Raw genomic sequence first — 17,483 nt, 5'->3', positions numbered from 1 at the left:
CGCAGTGCTATTCCAAACAGGGGCGGTTTCCCATTTAAAACCAAAGCTTTGGGGTGCAGTGACGTCACGGTTGTGGCGCCTGCGAGCGGGACGGTGTTCAGGACCGTGGTGGCGGGAGATTTCCTCACTCTGCTTGGAGATATGGTCGTATACCAGACACTGCTGACATTGTGGTGTTGCAGCTGCAGCCTTCTGATATTATCAGTGTTGGGGTTGAGTGTGGGGGCATTATCTGACAGAGGCATTCTCAGGCGTATAGGTTTATCACTGCACCACTATCTATTGCCTGCACATACAGCGTGTATGTTGTTATACACCACACTCTTTATTATACTCACCTCTGCTGCGGCTGCAGCTTACGATATACCGCGTGTATTCAGTTTGTACGGTATATACCTTAGCAGGGTTATATTAGTAATTACCGCACCACCTTATATATATGGAGTGATTTGTAGTGAGGCTCAGATTATTACAATACAGCTACCAAGCCGATTGATTTCACTACTAACTTTCCACCTAATACACCTCCCCCCAGGGGATCATTTTTATTCCTTTTTTAACTCACCTGTACATAATTACACTTGTTTCGGCGTGACTATCTGTCAACATTAAAGTTTTGTTATTTTCTGTTTTTATACAGACTGTCTGTCTGTTACTGTTGATATACCCTCATTGGGGTAGTGGGAATTTTGGTTGAAATTAATGGATATGCATCCTTGTGAATTATACTTGTGCATCATGAGTGCGTGCCAATAGGGACCTGGGTGATTCTGTTCGCCATTTGTGTTTTTGCTTCATCTCCTCCCTACGCACCTGGAGCCTTATACTTGATTATTTGTTTTTGGTACTGAGAGATAACTGTATTTTTGTGTGTTGCTCAGCAAGTAGTCCAGATAAACATAACATGCAGATGTGCTCCTTACCCAAAAGAAAACCCAACATATGCCAGTAGAAGTCAACGTTTCCATAGGATTCTATGGTAGCCCTGGCCCCAAAATTTCACACCAGAAGGAACAATGAGACTCGCAACATCTGTAGGGTATTTGTCATAACGATGCCACACAACAAATGAGCGGGAAGTAATAAATATTACTGAACACTCTAAAAATGTTTCATAGGGATACTTGGGAGTACTTCTGTAGGCCGGGAAATCCCCGTGTATGTAAGTGCCCTGGCTTAAGAAATGTGTCTCCATTGTCACCATACTAAAGGATGGAGATAGCACACCTTAACAGTAAACGGGCATATACTAGTGAGTGCACGTGTCAGACAATAGGATATATACTTCTCCCAGAGCCAAGGCACCAGCCTGATGAAGGTTCGTTAGCAGAATCGAAACGGTGTTTACAAATAAAAACATTTGTTTAACCAGCTTCCTGGATGCGCTGTGTCGTCCTCTTCTCCGTCCCTTGGCTCTGGATACAATATATACAGTATATATCTTAACTGTTACAATATGATATCAACTTTTTTTACTTTGAGGGTAAAGATGTCATAGGAAGCACTGTGCCTTTAAGGGCTGTGTGTGGGGAACCTCCTCCTGCTTCTCTTGTGTAACGTGCACACAGGCTCTGAAAAGCAGCATGTAACGTGTACTCTGTGTGCGCCAGTCTGTACTGTGTTGCTGTGTGCTCAGCAGGTGCGGCAACAAAAAGCAGAGTTATCCTCCGTGAACTTACCTGGTTGCACCGAGGTTCACATCCGAGCAGAGCCCACGGAGGGAAGAGCCAAGTGAAAAGGAGCACAACAGGCTGGCTGGCAGCTGAGCTGGGCAGAAGGATTCAGTGGGTTGGAGAAATGGCAGGAGAAAATCAGCTCAAAGACCCGAGCAAGAGCAGCCCGGGGCAGGACCCGAGAGCCCCCACTCCGCACGTATCCAACGCCAAGGCGACCCCAGCCAGCAGCACGGAAAAGGTGTCTTTAAAAAAGGAGATAGGACTCGTCAGCGCGTGCGCCATCATCATAGGTAAGAGAAAGCGAACGCATGTAACCGCACCGTTTTCCATGCGCGGTGATGGGGAACTGAGCATCGTTTCAGAAGTGCCAATGTCTTCCAACGCGCTTTGCGAAAATGAAACATTTCTCGCGGTGCATTGAAACGTTCGCCACTTGTCGCCCACATTTTTTTTTAAATGGCAGTATGTTTGAGGGTCACGCGACCTGAATTTAGGGTGTATGCGATATAGCAAATTATTTTCTTTTTGCAAACTTTGACATTTTCACACCCCAAAAAGTTAACACTTTTGCCTGGTTCACAAATTTCAGCAAAAGTTTTCCATCTCTCAAATCATTATGAAAATGTTTTGAAAGTTTTTTTTTTTATACACAGTATATATATATATATAAAAAAAAATGTATGTTGGTTTTTTATTATAGCACAACGCACCTTAGCTCAGATTACACTGACATTTAAATATAGGGCAGATATACATTTTTAAATCAGGGCTCATACATTTCACATCTCATGGCCACTTAATGTCATAGTTTTGTTTAAACTGCTTAAATATTCTGTATAGTAAATGTAAAAAAAAAGATAGACAGCTGATTTATTTAGTCAGTGAAACTGAAAATGAATGATAGATGAATGGTGATTTCAATAAATGTTTACAGTTTTTGTTGAGATATATATATATTTTTTTTTTTCATACACACAAATATACATTTTGTACATATGGTGTACCTACCCTACCATACCAACATATATACATATTTAATGCAGTTTTAAATAGTTGACGTAGAGTCTTTTTAAATCGGTTAATAACCTGTAAAAGAATGTTAAATAATTGGATGCTGAATGAATGCTTGTGTGTTCTTGCCATAAATCTGATTCATTTATCAAGTCATTGCTCTCTCTGCTGGTAGTTTTAAAGTACCTGCCCCCTCTGTCCGCCATAGAATACAGATCTCAGGGGAATAATTAGCGGATGTGGGCTCGAACATCACGTTCTGAAATGTATTCTTTCTCCAGCATAACAAATCTTGGGCTTGTTGTTTGGCTCGTGATGTGACAGCTTTGCTGTGTGCCTGGTTGTTCTGGGTTATGTAGCTGTGGAACAGCTATTAAGTCAACAGATTATGTCTGGGGACAGATCCTCCAAAACCCTGAAAACCAACATACTATATAATGATACAGAGTATCTCAATACCTCCCAAGACTTGTGAGCTCATTACCTGGTGTGTACAAAGTTTTACCAGCCGTATAAACACTACATTTGCCTATGCACAAGAAAATATACCCATCAAACCTTTTAAATAGTCCTTCCCCAACTATATGAATGTAGTACAATGTTCTATTATCCCTATTGGTCCTGGAGGCGTGTACATTTGTTACATACTTCGATATATTGGATCAACTACAAAGTTCTTCTTGCAGTAGATGTAGTGGTGTGCATACATGGATAGTAACAGTACGCTGCACATGGGGCAGAGACCTCGAACGTGTGGTCTTCTGTGAAGAACTGTACCAGTTAAAGAGTACAGTCATATGTAGAAGCACATGCACACCGCTGGTAGGTGCTGAAGGGGGGTACTTATCTGGGTCCAGACATCCCAGAGGTACTCGAGCAAAGGAATGGAAGCAGGCACACGGTCTTTCTAAAGGTGCAGTTTATTGTGCCACCAAAGGTCCAATCTATTTGCCGAAACGTTGGACCTTTGGTGGCACAATAAACTGCACCTTTAGAAAGACCGTGTGTCTGCTTCCATTCCTTGGCCCCAGTTAAAGAGTACACCAGCCTACTACTATAAGTGATGAAGTAGGTGCCGCAAACCCTTCCCTTTAAGAGACAGACATCCAAACACAATAGTAAGGGCTGGCATTTTTGCTCGTGTGTTTTTGTCCTGAAAACGCTTCGTGCTTTAGCGTTCTCAGAATTCGAAAGTTTTTGGTTTTGCAAAAAAAAAAAAAAGAATGATTGAAAAACTCAAAATAAACAGAAAATGTCGGCGTATTTTTGTTAATTTTAATGAATGAATTTTGTTTTGAGCATAAGTGCGGAAGGTTTTTGTTCACAATTCGAACCCAAAAGTTCATTTAGTCTGTTAAAAACGAAAAAAAAACAATAAAAAACACAAAACAAGAATCAGAGGGTACACCACTCTCGCAGTTTGACCTGTACTTCCCTCGGACTCGGAAACTCGTTTTGACGTTTAACTACGACACCCAAAGGAACTTTAGAAACCCGCGATGTTCAGAATTTGCGAACCCGCAAGGCTACCTATCCTTGCAATATAACGAGTTAAAAGGGGAGTCAGTAAATTGGGAGTCCTAGGGAGTAATACATTGGGGACCCCATTAACCCCCTGAATGTCAGAGGAGACGGCAACACCTTGCAAAGACATAAGATACCGGCACCTCCGCCAATAAAGGGTTCCAAATGCGCACTGGGATACTGGTTTCAATACATGCCTGAGGTAAATGTTCAGATGTACGTATGTATATCTGTATTATATAGCACCGCAGTGTACTCAGCGCTATACAAAGACAAATCAGTACAGGGAATTATAATAATACAATAAGTGCAGTAAAGTCAGACCACAGGAAAGGAAATCCCTTGCCCGGAGAGCTTACAATCTAATGGATGATAATAATAGGGACCAAGGAGCAATTGCCTAGTTTGCGTAGCCCGGCACCACCACTGATAAGCAGAGTTTATATATTTCATTTGTTCACAACCCTTTCTGGATTTAGCATACAGGTGAAACTGCCCAGATCTAGAGATTATAATCTCTACCCGATCCATATCTGTGTGACCTTGGGCAACTCCTGCTATTTTACTGTGCTTTAGGTACCACGAAAATACATTTAGGAAATCTGGACAGATTAAATGATATATGAAAAATGTCAATTACTTTTCTTCCCGAAGCCACCCCCCACAATGCCTTGCAAAAGCACAATGCAAGGCATTGTGGGGCTAGAATGCAGGATGCAATGCGGTGATTGACAGGGTTCTTCAGCACCACTGCTCTTTCCTGGAGATAGAACAGACAGAGAAACACAGAGAGAGACAGACAGAGAGACACATACACAGACAGAGAGACACATACACAGACAGAGAGACACATACACAGACAGACAGAGAGACACATACACAGACAGAGAGAGACACATACACAGACAGACAGAGACAGAGAGACGCATACACAAACAGAGACACACATACACAGACAGAGACAGAGTGACACAGAGAGACACAGAGAGACACAGAGACACAGAGAGACACACAGACAGAGAGACACACAGAGAGAGACAGAGAGACACAAAGACAGAGAGACAGACACAGACACAGAGAACAGAGACAAAGAGACACAGAGACACAGAGACAGAGAGACACAGAGACAGAGAGACACAGAGACAGAGAGACACAGAGACAGAGAGACACAGAGACACAGAGACACAGAGACAGAGAGACAGAGAGACAGAGAGACAGAGACAGAGACAGAGACAGAGAGACACAGAGACAGAGAGACACAGAGACAGAGAGACACAGAGACACAGAGACACAGAGACACAGAGACAGAGAGACACAGAGACAGAGAGACACAGAGACAGAGAGAGACAGAGACACACAGAGACACACAGAGACACGGACAGACAGAGAGACACAGAGACACAGACAGAGACACAGAGACACAGACAGAGAGACACAGACAGAGAGACACAGACAGAGAGACACAGAAGGGGGAGCCCCTGCACCCCCTGCTCCAGCTCTCCCCTCCGGTCGGGTGGAAGTTGTATCCCGACACAAACAGGAGGAGAGAGAGCGGGGCCCCGACGGTGCAAGTCACAAGGCGGCCACCTTGCCCTAAGGAAAATGGGTTTCCCTTTTATTTATTTATTACAGGATTGAAGCAGGAGTCTTCGGGGGTGAACTGGGTTAATTTCAGCTCCGGGGACCCCCTCCTTCCAGAAATACTTACCTCTTTAGCAGTGCCGGTATCTATGCAGGCAGGGAACTGTGTGCCTAACATAATGGCGGTATTGTATTGTATTGTATTGTATGTCTTTATTTATATAGCGCCATTAATGTACATAGCGCTTCACAGTAGTAATACATGTGGTAATCAAATAAATAACAGATAATATAAATAAGAGATCATGGGAATAAGTGCTTTAGATATAAAAGTAACATTTGGGAAGTTTAGATGTCCCGCATCAAGCGGGCCAATAGAAAGCAGTGACATCATCCGGTGCAGCTTCCGATTGGCCAGCACGACCAGGACATTTAAACTGAAAAGCGATACTTACCTCTGTAAGGGTAACAGTATCTCTGGAAGTAAGGGGTCCGCGGAGCTCAAATAAACACCGTTCAGCTCTGGAGACCCCGTGCTTCAATCTGGAATAATAACATTTTCAAATACTGTAAATGAAACCCATATTGCTGCTTTAAGTGATTTTTGGGATCGAAGCAAACTTTTTCCAGAACCAAAAAAAGGTGAAATTTGCAAAGTTCACCAACGTGATTGTGGAAAGGTCCCTCAGATCCACGTGTCACACCCTCATTTCTCACCTGTCCCAGGCACAGGGGACACATGGATTTCTTCAAGCCCTGATGATCGTCTTCTCAACACATTTTCCTGTGTATAACAGAATGAAGGAGACCAGGGGACTCAACTCCAGTCCTCAAGACCCTCCAAACAGGTCAAGTTTTCAGCTTCAGCACAGGTGGCTCAATCACTGGATCAGTCTTCAACTGAGCCACCGGTTGACCCACCTGTGCTGAAGCAGGGATATCCCTAAACCCTGATATGTTGGGGGGTCTTGAAGACTGGAGTTGAGCACCCCCGCAGTAGACCTTCGTATAAAACTGATTATTGGGGACGTTATCAGCTGAATGAGAAGCTTAATGGCAAGAACGCGGAGTTTGGAGTGGGTAGCCCCAAATTGCATCCGAATGTTGGCTCTGTGTGACCCTGAGAAAGTTACATTATCTCCCTAAGCATCAGGCACCAACATTATTTTATAACACATTCTGCCTGCAAAGGTACAGTGCAGGGTACACTGTCAGAGCTATGGTAGGGAGAAGAAACATTATAAAACTGTATTATATTACCATGTGCACATATTAAGACTAATGAAACATATACAGTTCTGCTTCTAGGTGAGTCATTTCCTTCACTTTTACAGTACAGCATGGGAATCGATCTTCTCCAATTCAGACTAAGGGAAGACTTTTGATTCACATAAAAGAGAAAGAAGTGTCACAATTATTTAATGACATTTTAAAGCCATGATACATGGCGTTAGAAATGTATTGCTTTTTAGCAAAACTGACTGTGCAGCACTAAAGTATTCCCACAGCCATTACATTACAAAGCTGGAAAATAAGCTTCAGTTTAACACCAGTACATGAAAATCTACACTCAATTTACTGCCCGTTTCTAACTTTACCAAGTGGAAAATCCGCTGGAATATTGGTAAAGAAATCAGAGCCAGATTGATCAAAGATAAAACATCGCTGATGTTACTCACAAAATCCGTTTTTGCAGTGTAAAATCCGCGCACGGATTTGGGCGGTTTCAATCCGTGCGGATTCCTCAAAACCCGCCATTGGACACGGCCCGCGGGCGGATCTGTAGAATCCAATCCGCAGATTCAGCGATCCGTGCGCAGATTCTTAAGAATTCTACAAATCCCTTCACGGGTTGCGGAATCCGTGGAGTGTATTGGTAATAATAATTTAAAAATCCGTAAAACACCCTTTTTGACATTGATCCGCTGAAATCCGCAGACCAAATCAACCTGCTGATCCACTGCGGATCCAAATTTGCACACACAAAAAATCGCTGTTTCTACTTTTTAGATTAGGAATTAGTGGCTAGGTGCTATGTTACAGATTTAGAAATAGAAGCAATAACACATGAAGTTGTTACATATGGGTGGTAACTATTACTGGTATTCTAGTTTGGTTTCTTAAAAAAAAGTTTAATGTTTTGGGTTTGTTTTAATGTAATTAGTGTTGTAAAAAATATATATAGAGAGAGCGCGAGAGAGAGGCCATTCGAGTGCGTGTGCGTATATACACATTGTATGACAATATATTACACTAGTAACCCTCCTACCCCCTTATTTACGTATAATGCTGTTGAAAGTGGATAAATGCCATTAGTTTTCCCTTTCTAACAATGTTTGTAACTTACCGATTGGCGTATATGTAAAAACACCATAAGCCATTTTATTGCTTGAACCACTCCAGGCTTTGGAACAAAGGTGATATTAAAGGCAACATGGAGACTATAAAGAATCGAGTGTAAATGAAACCGTTCGCTGAAGCAGGCAGCGGAGAATGGCGCCCAGTGAATATCCGTATTTACTACACGGAGAATGCTAACGATCTAGATGAGCAGTAATCATGCACCAGCGAAGAACAATGGTCCTGACATCGAATCACGGCTGAAGTATAATCTAAATTAGGCCAAAGGTCCTAAAACTATGTGCCATTTCTATTCTAAATCGCAATTGCAACAGGCAAGTCAGACCACATATTGTTAAAACCTCTTGTTATCTTGCACCCCTTTAAATTCTGGAGTGAGTTGCAGGATTCTCAGCAGCAAAGACACTGAAATAAGTTGCCTGAATACAACTTTGTGATGGTTTTCTTATTACATTATATGCCTCTTTTAACACATTTGGTTACATTAAAAAAAAAAAAAAAAAACAGCAAAACATGTGAAATCTTATATGTTTTAAAGAAGCAATCCAAGCAGCTTTAAAAAAAATCTTTTTTTTAATTTTAATATACGAAGCCTTTGATTGCCTCTATAGAAAACCAATTACCTAAGCTGCTGATCGATTGGTTCTGCCGTGATTGATCAGCAAAATCCTGCTTCCCAGGGATCACTAAATCAGTTCTGTAGTATTAGAAAAGTGACAATTTTATTTTATTTCTTTTTATTTAACTTTTAATACCATATTTAATTCATTATAAAGCATCCTTTGATTTCTATAGCAGGTTTCAGCCCCCCTCCCAAGCAGTGCAGGATATTTGCAACACTTTCCTGTCTGTGCCAATGTTCCCAGCAGTTTGAGCTGCAAACTGTAACAATAGTTACCGCCGTAATATGAGGATACATTGTACCTGCTGAGGTACGCTGACTGAAGGATTGATTAAAACTGAAAGGCGGCCATTTAGTTTGGCACACAATCAGGATTTTGACACATTTATAACAGGAGCACCAAACGATTGCCAGTTCAGGCAAGAATGCAGAATGATACATTGTCACAGGCTTTACATATACTGTACACATAAGAAAAGACACAAAGGGGGGAGTAGCATTGCTGCTTTCTGCGTCCTTGTGTGAAAATGACGTACAATTTGGAAGTTTCCTTAATAATAACGAAAACCGCAATCTGTTTTTTTAGTACAATTAAATAACTAGCAACTTCCATTTACCTAAAGAATAATCACATCTTAAAGCCAATAGTATTTGCCATTTGCAACAAGGTTTAAAAAAATGGGGTGGTTTTTTTTTAATACGTTTAAATATAAATCTGAACTTTCCTGCAATAGGGAATTACAAGTTTTACCCTTTTGCACACCAGGCAAAGACCCCTTTCCGTTATGCTATGAAACGGTGTCCCAGTGCTGCAGAGACGTTCAGATCAATTCCGTCATGAACGACACCAACCTCAGCATCACAGCATGCGGACATGGTGCCCAAACCTGACTTATACTGTATAGCAGATGGAAAACAGAACAATATGTAAAACACGTCCGTGTGTTATACCCTAATTCTTTCAATCTGCCTGTCGTTATTATAACAAAGCACTTGATCTCTTTTATGCTATTAGTGATTCCATTCTAATCTATTCGTTTCTATGCAACGTCACACTTGCTTTGGGCAATACACAGAGCGTCTCCTTCTAAAAGAACAGAACCCTTGCAATGTGCCTTTTATTTGGGGAAACATGCATCATTTCCTAGGTATTAATTGCACAAAAAAGGAACATGAAGTTGAAGTCAAAAATCCTTCTTGCCTACAAATTAAGGATGGAAATGTATCATGTTATGAAGAATGCAACTAAGCTTCAAGAGCATTCTGCCCCTTATTTTGCTGTTAGGAGCTGCTTAGCTTATGTCTCTGCTGGAAGGATGGATATTCAGCTCCTGTCAATACTCATGCAATTGGTGCGAGTCTCACGCCTAAAGTCCTAAACCCTGTGCCTTTGTGTCTTTAATAGAGGATTGAAGCAGGGGGTCTCCGGAGCTGAACCTCATTAGTTTCAGCTCTGGAGACCCCCTGGCTCCAGAGATACTTACCTCCGTAGGGGGTGCCGGTATCTCTCTGCAGTTTAACGCCGACGGTAACATACTGTATGCCAATAGAATGCCGCACTGGGTGACGTCACGGCTTCCAATTGGCCCGCAGGGCCCGGGAACTTTGAAAAGCAGCCATATACTGAACCCTGGAGTGGCTACCGGCAGCCACTATGGAGGTATCTCCGGTATGCAGGGCGTCCGCGGAGCTGAGATTAATGAGGTTTAGCTCTGGAAACCCCCTGCTACCATCATATACAGAAAAAATGGAAAAATAAGAATCGGCTTGAATTGCCTCTTTAACCCCACCCGATGGCACCATAACCCCACCCTCATGTCATAACCCCCACCCTCGTGTCATAACCCCCACCCTCGTGTCATAACCCCCACCCTCGTGTCATAACCACCACCCTCGTGTCATAACCCCCACCCTCGTGTCATAACCCCCACCCTCGTGTCATAACCCCCACCCTCGTGTCATAACCCCCACCCTCGTGTCATAACCCCCACTCTCGTGTCATAACCCCACCCTCGTGTCATAACCCCACCCTCGTGTCATAACCCCCACCCTCGTGTCATAACCCCCACCCTCGTGTCATAACCCCCACCCTCGTGTCATAACCCTCACCCTCGTGTCATAACCCCCACCCTCGTGTCATAACCCCTACCCTCGTGTCATAACCCCCACCCTCGTGTCATAACCCCCACCCTCGTGTCATAACCCCCACTCTCGTGTCATAACCCCACCCTCGTGTCATAACCCCCACCCTCGTGTCATAACCCCCACCCTCGTGTCATAACCCCCACCCTCGTGTCATAACCCCCACTCTCATGTCATAGCCCCCACCCTCGTGTCATAACCCCCACCCTCGTGTCATAACCACCACCCTCGTGTCATAACCACCACACTTGTGTCATAACCCCCAACCCTTCTTGGCACATCCCCTGCCCCTTGCGCAGTAAACCCACCCCCTGCAGACCCCTGCTTTCCCCCATTATCTCTTAGCAAAGAGTGCTTCCACTGCAGCAAGGGATTCTGGGTAATGACATGCAAATGAGCGCTCACAGTGTACATAAGGAATGAAGATAGTAGTTGCAAGATCCCAACTTCATTGGTTACCAGTGTGTGCTCATACAGTTACAGTTACCAGTGTGTGCTCATACAGTTACAGTTACCAGTGTGTGCTCATACAGTATACAGTTACCAGTGTGTGCTCATACAGTTACAGTTACCAGTGTGTGCTCATACAGTTACAGTTACCAGTGTGTGCTCATACAGTATACAGTTACCAGTGTGTGCTCATACAGTATACAGTTACCAGTGTGTGCTCATACAGTATACAGTTACCAGTGTGTGCTCATACAGTATACAGTTACCAGTGTGTGCTCATACAGTATACAGTTACCAGTGTGTGCTCATACAGTTACAGTTACCAGTGTGTGCTCATACAGTTACAGTTACCAGTGTGTGCTCATACAGTTACAGTTACCAGTGTGTGCTCATACAGTTACAGTTACCAGTGTGTGCTCATACAGTATACAGTTACCAGTGTGTGCTCATACAGTATACAGTTACCAGTGTGTGCTCATACAGTTACAGTTACCAGTGTGTGCTCATACAGTTACAGTTACCAGTGTGTGCTCATACAGTTACAGTTACCAGTGTGTGCTCATACAGTTACAGTTATCAGTGTGTGCTCATACAGTTACAGTTACCAGTGTGTGCTCATACAGTTACAGTTACCAGTGTGTGCTCATACAGTATACAGTTACCAGTGTGTGCTCATACAGTTACAGTTACCAGTGTGTGCTCATACAGTTACAGTTATCAGTGTGTGCTCATACAGTTACAGTTACCAGTGTGTGCTCATACAGTTACAGTTACCAGTGTGTGCTCATACAGTATACAGTTACCAGTGTGTGCTCATACAGTATACAGTTACCAGTGTGTGCTCATACAGTTACAGTTACCAGTGTGTGCACATACAGTTACAGTTACCAGTGTGTGCTCATACAGTTACAGTTACCAGTGTGTGCTCATAAAGTTACAGTTACCAGTGTGTGCTCATACAGTTACAGTTACCAGTGTGTGCTCATACAGTTACAGTTACCAGTGTGTGCTCATACAGTTACAGTTACCAGTGTGTGCTCATACAGTTACAGTTACCAGTGTGTGCTCATACAGTTACAGTTACCAGTGTGTGCTCATACAGTAACAGTTACCAGTGTGTGCTCATACAGTTACAGTTACCAGTGTGTGCTCATACAGTTACAGTTACCAGTGTGTGCTCATACAGTTACAGTTACCAGTGTGTGCTCATACAGTATACAGTTACCAGTGTGTGCTCATACAGTTACAGTTACCAGTGTGTGCTCATACAGTTACAGTTACCAGTGTGTGCTCATACAGTTACAGTTACCAGTGTGTGCTCATACAGTTACAGTTACCAGTGTGTGCTCATACAGTTACAGTTACCAGTGTGTGCTCATACAGTTACAGTTACAGTGTGTGCTCATACAGTATACAGTTACCAGTGTGTGCTCATACAGTATACAGTTACCAGTGTGTGCTCATACAGTTACAGTTACCAGTGTATGCTCATACAGTATACAGTTACCAGTGTGTGCTCATACAGTTACAGTTACCAGTGTGTGCTCATACAGTTACAGTTACCAGTGTGTGCTCATACAGTTACAGTGACCAGTGTGTGCTCATACAGTTACAGTGACCAGTGTGTGCTCATACAGTTACAGTTACCAGTGTGTGCTCATACAGTTACAGTTACCAGTGTGTGCTCATACCGTATACAGTTACCAGTGTGTGCTCATACAGTTACAGTTACCAGTGTGTGCTCATACAGTTACAGTTACCAGTGTGTGCTCATACAGTTACAGTTACCAGTGTGTGCTCATACAGTTACAGTTACCAGTGTGTGCTCATACAGTTACAGTTACCAGTGTGTGCTCATACAGTTACAGTTACCAGTGTGTGCTCATACAGTTACAGTTACCAGTGTGTGCTCATACAGTATACAGTTACCAGTGTGTGCTCATACAGTATACAGTTACCAGTGTGTGCTCATACAGTTACAGTTACCAGTGTGTGCTCATACAGTTACAGTTACCAGTGTGTGCTCATAGTTACAGTTACCAGTGTGTGCTCATACAGTTACAGTTACCAGTGTGTGCTCATACAGTTACAGTTACCAGTGTGTGCTCATACAGTATACAGTTACCAGTGTGTGCTCATACAGTTACAGTTACCAGTGTGTGCTCATACAGTTACAGTTACCAGTGTGCTCATAGAGTAACAGTTACCAGTGTGTACTCATACAGTTACAGTTACCAGTGTGTGCTCATACAGTTACAGTTACCAGTGTGTGCTCATACAGTTACAGTTACCAGTGTGTGCTCATACAGTTACAGTTACCAGTGTGTGCTCATACAGTATACAGTTACCAGTGTGTGCTCATACAGTTACAGTTACCAGTGTGTGCTCATGCAGTTACAATTACCAGTGTGTGCTCATACAGTTACAGTTACCAGTGTGTGCTCATACAGTTACAGTTACCAGTGTGTGCTCATGCAGTTACAGTTACCAGTGTGTGCTCATGCAGTTACAGTTACCAGTGTGTGCTCATACAGTTACAGTTACCAGTGTGTGCTCATACAGTTACAGTTACCAGTGTGTGCTCATACAGTTACAGTTACCAGTGTGTGCTCATACAGTATACAGTTACCAGTGTGTGCTCATACAGTTACAGTTACCAGTGTGTGCTCATACAGTATACAGTTACCAGTGTGTGCTCATACAGTATACAGTTACCAGTGTGTGCTCATACAGTTACAGTTACCAGTGTGTGCTCATACAGTTACAGTTACCAGTGTGTGCTCATACAGTATACAGTTACCAGTGTGTGCTCATACAGTTACAGTTACCAGTGTGTGCTCATACAGTTACAGTTACCAGTGTGCTCATACAGTTACAGTTACCAGTGTGTGCTCATACAGTTACAGTTACCAGTGTGTGCTCATACAGTTACAGTTACCAGTGTGTGCTCATACAGTTACAGTTACCAGTGTGTGCTCATACAGTTACAGTTACCAGTGTGTGCTCATACAGTTACAGTTACCAGTGTGTGCTCATACAGTTACAGTTACCAGTGTGTGCTCATACAGTATGCAGTTACCAGTGTGTGCTCATACAGTTACCAGTGTGTGCTCATACAGTTACAGTTACCAGTGTGTGCTCATACAGTATACAGTTACCAGTGTGTGCTCATACAGTTACAGTTACCAGTGTGTGCTCATACAGTATACAGTTACCAGTGTGTGCTCATACAGTATACAGTTACCAGTGTGTGCTCATACAGTTACAGTTACCAGTGTGTGCTCATACAGTTACAGTTACCAGTGTGTGCTCATACAGTTACAGTTACCAGTGTGTGCTCATACAGTTACAGTTACCAGTGTGTGCTCATACAGTATACAGTTACCAGTGTGTGCTCATACAGTTACAGTTACCAGTGTGTGCTCATACAGTATACAGTTACCAGTGTGTGCTCATACAGTATACAGTTACCAGTGTGTGCTCATACAGTTACAGTTACCAGTGTGTGCTCATACAGTTACAGTTACCAGTGTGTGCTCATACAGTTACAGTTACCAGTGTGTGCTCATACAGTTACAGTTACCAGTGTGTGCTCATACAGTATACAGTTACCAGTGTGTGCTCATACAGTTACAGTTACCAGTGTGTGCTCATACAGTATAGTTACCAGTGTGTGCTCATACAGTATACAGTTACCAGTGTGTGCTCATACAGTTACAGTTACCAGTGTGTGCTCATACAGTTACAGTTACCAGTGTGTGCTCATACAGTATACAGTTACCAGTGTGTGCTCATACAGTTACAGTTACCAGTGTGTGCTCATACAGTTACAGTTACCAGTGTGTGCTCATACAGTTACAGTTACCAGTGTGTGTGCTCATACAGTTACTGTTACCAGTGTGTGCTCATACAGTTACCAGTGTGTGCTCATACAGTTACCAGTGTGTGCTCATACAGTTACAGTTACCAGTGTGTGCTCATACAGTTACAGTTACCAGTGTGTGCTCATACAGTTACAGTAACCAGTGTGTGCTCATACAGTATACAGTTACCAGTGTGTGCTCATACAGTTACCAGTGTGTGCTCATACAGTTACAGTTACCAGTGTGTGCTCATACAGTTACAGTTACCAGTGTGTGCTCATACAGTTACAGTTACCAGTGTGTGCTCATACAGTTACAGATACCAGTGTGTGCTCATACAGTTACAGTTACCAGTGTGTGCTCATACAGTATACTGTACAGTTACCAGTGTGTGCTCATACAGTTACAGTTACCAGTGTGTGCTCATACAGTATACAGCTACCAGTGTGTGCTCATACAGTTACAGTTACCAGTGTGTACTCATACAGTTACAGTTACCAGTGTGTGCTCATACAGTTACAGTTACCAGTGTGTGCTCATACAGTTACAGTTACCAGTGTGTGCTCATACAGTATACCGTTACCAGAGTTATGAACTTTGATATATATTCTGATTCAAATGACAGTCGGTCATTTAAACACTGAAAAACTGTGTGTCATTTTACCATTATTTGTATTTGAGCACCATTTGGAGAAGACTAGGATGTCAGAATACACATCTATACACTTGTATTTTTCAATTTATACATTTCGCAATTTATAAATCCCTTCAATGTACTAAAAAAATACAAACCATGAAATGGTCTAAGGTTTTTTTTTTGTTTTGTTTTTGTTTTTGTTTTTACTAAAATCTGTGTTACCCATTTTTATTATGCAATAAGGACTAGGCTTTAACCTATAATAATAAAAACTATGAACATTTAATTAATGATTTTAGATATATACATATACACATATATACATATATATATATATATATTACAACAAACAAAGAATTTCAAGTTTAATTGCTGACAGTCTTCTTTCTGGAACTGTGGAGAGTGAATGATGGTAACATTAATTTTAAAAATCTGTTCTGTATTGTTTAATCCGCTTACAGGTTCTTAGCCCAGGAAAATCCTCTTGGAATGCTGGACTAACGGCAGAAATTGATTGTTCGTGTTGTTACTTGCTAAGAATCTGATTGTACATTTTTTTAACATCAGGCACGAGTCAGACTATGGACATTGCAATCTATGAAACAGTACTTTGCAATTGGCACCAGTTCATTGGAACAACTGATGGCTTTGCAAATGCCAGAATCATGACAAAGCTTAAATTCACTTGACGTGCATAATCTGAACAACATTGCTGCTATGTGAACCCTTACACTGCCAGAATGGCCTGCGAGATGTTGGTAGCGAAAGAGATTAGTGCAGGGGTGGCCAACTCCAGTCCTCAAGGGCCACCAGCATGTCCCTGCTTCAGCACAGTTGGCTCAATCAGTGGCTCAGTTGTTGGCTGAAGCCAACAGGAATCCGCGACTGATGACGTGGCTTCCTACTGACACACCTCACATGGGATATTTAACCCTTTGATCGCCATGTCACTGATGACGGAAGGGGAGGGGCCACCCCCCTTCCATCTGCCAGCACTTCAGGTCACAACCTTGGGTGCCATAGGAGTGGCGCATGCGTTCTACCTTAATGCAACAAGCATTTTATTAGGGAGGGGAGCCATGCCTGTACCCATGACATGATAGCTACGTCGCAGGGCATCCAGAGGGTTAGATCTCCATTACACACAACCTCTCCCCTCCCCCCTCCTCCCCGAGGGGACCTACTGGTGCTACCTTCAGTGGTTGGTATCTCAGAAATACAGGATTGAAGCCGGGGGTCTACGCAGCTGAACCCCGTTTATTTCAGCTCTTCGGACCCCCTGATTCCGGAGATACAGACCTTCAAAGGGGGTGCCGGTATCTCCTGCAGATTAAAGCCCCCGGGCACATGGGCCAATAGGAGGCGCACTGGGTGACGTCACGGCTTCCTATTGGCCCGCAGGGCGCGGGAGCGTTGAAAAGTGGCCATATAGTGAGCCCTGGAGTGGCTACCGGCACCTCCTATGGAGGTAAGTATCTCCGGATGCAGCTGGTCCACGGAGCTGAAATGAATGGAGATTAGCTCCAGAGACCCCCTGCTTCAATCCTGTATTAAAAAAATGAAGGAGAAAAAAAAGAAAGCCGCTTGGTTTGCCTCTTTACGTTGAAAATAGCATG

At 43.0% G+C, this 17,483-nt stretch overlaps 1 protein-coding gene across 2 annotated transcripts in view; it reads left to right on the top strand.

Moving 5' to 3' along the window:
* The first annotated feature begins 1,544 nt into the window (after nt 1-1,544).
* Nucleotides 1,545-17,483, top strand: part of SLC7A10 (solute carrier family 7 member 10) — a 44,129-nt gene continuing 28,190 nt past the window's right edge. Inside the window, exon 1 of one of the 2 annotated variants that reach the window (XM_075576369.1) lies at nt 1,545-1,966. In XM_075576369.1, coding sequence (XP_075432484.1) covers nt 1,798-1,966 — 169 coding nt within the window. In that variant the 5' untranslated portion in view covers nt 1,545-1,797. The remainder of the gene's footprint in view (nt 1,967-17,483) is intronic. The other variant, XM_075576368.1, reaches the window with a different exon arrangement.

This window comes from Ascaphus truei, chromosome 19, assembly GCF_040206685.1.
Source record: "Ascaphus truei isolate aAscTru1 chromosome 19, aAscTru1.hap1, whole genome shotgun sequence".
NCBI lineage: Eukaryota > Metazoa > Chordata > Amphibia > Anura > Ascaphidae > Ascaphus > Ascaphus truei.
Note: the sequence above shows the minus strand (reverse complement) of the source record. Positions and strands in the feature narration are given on the sequence as shown.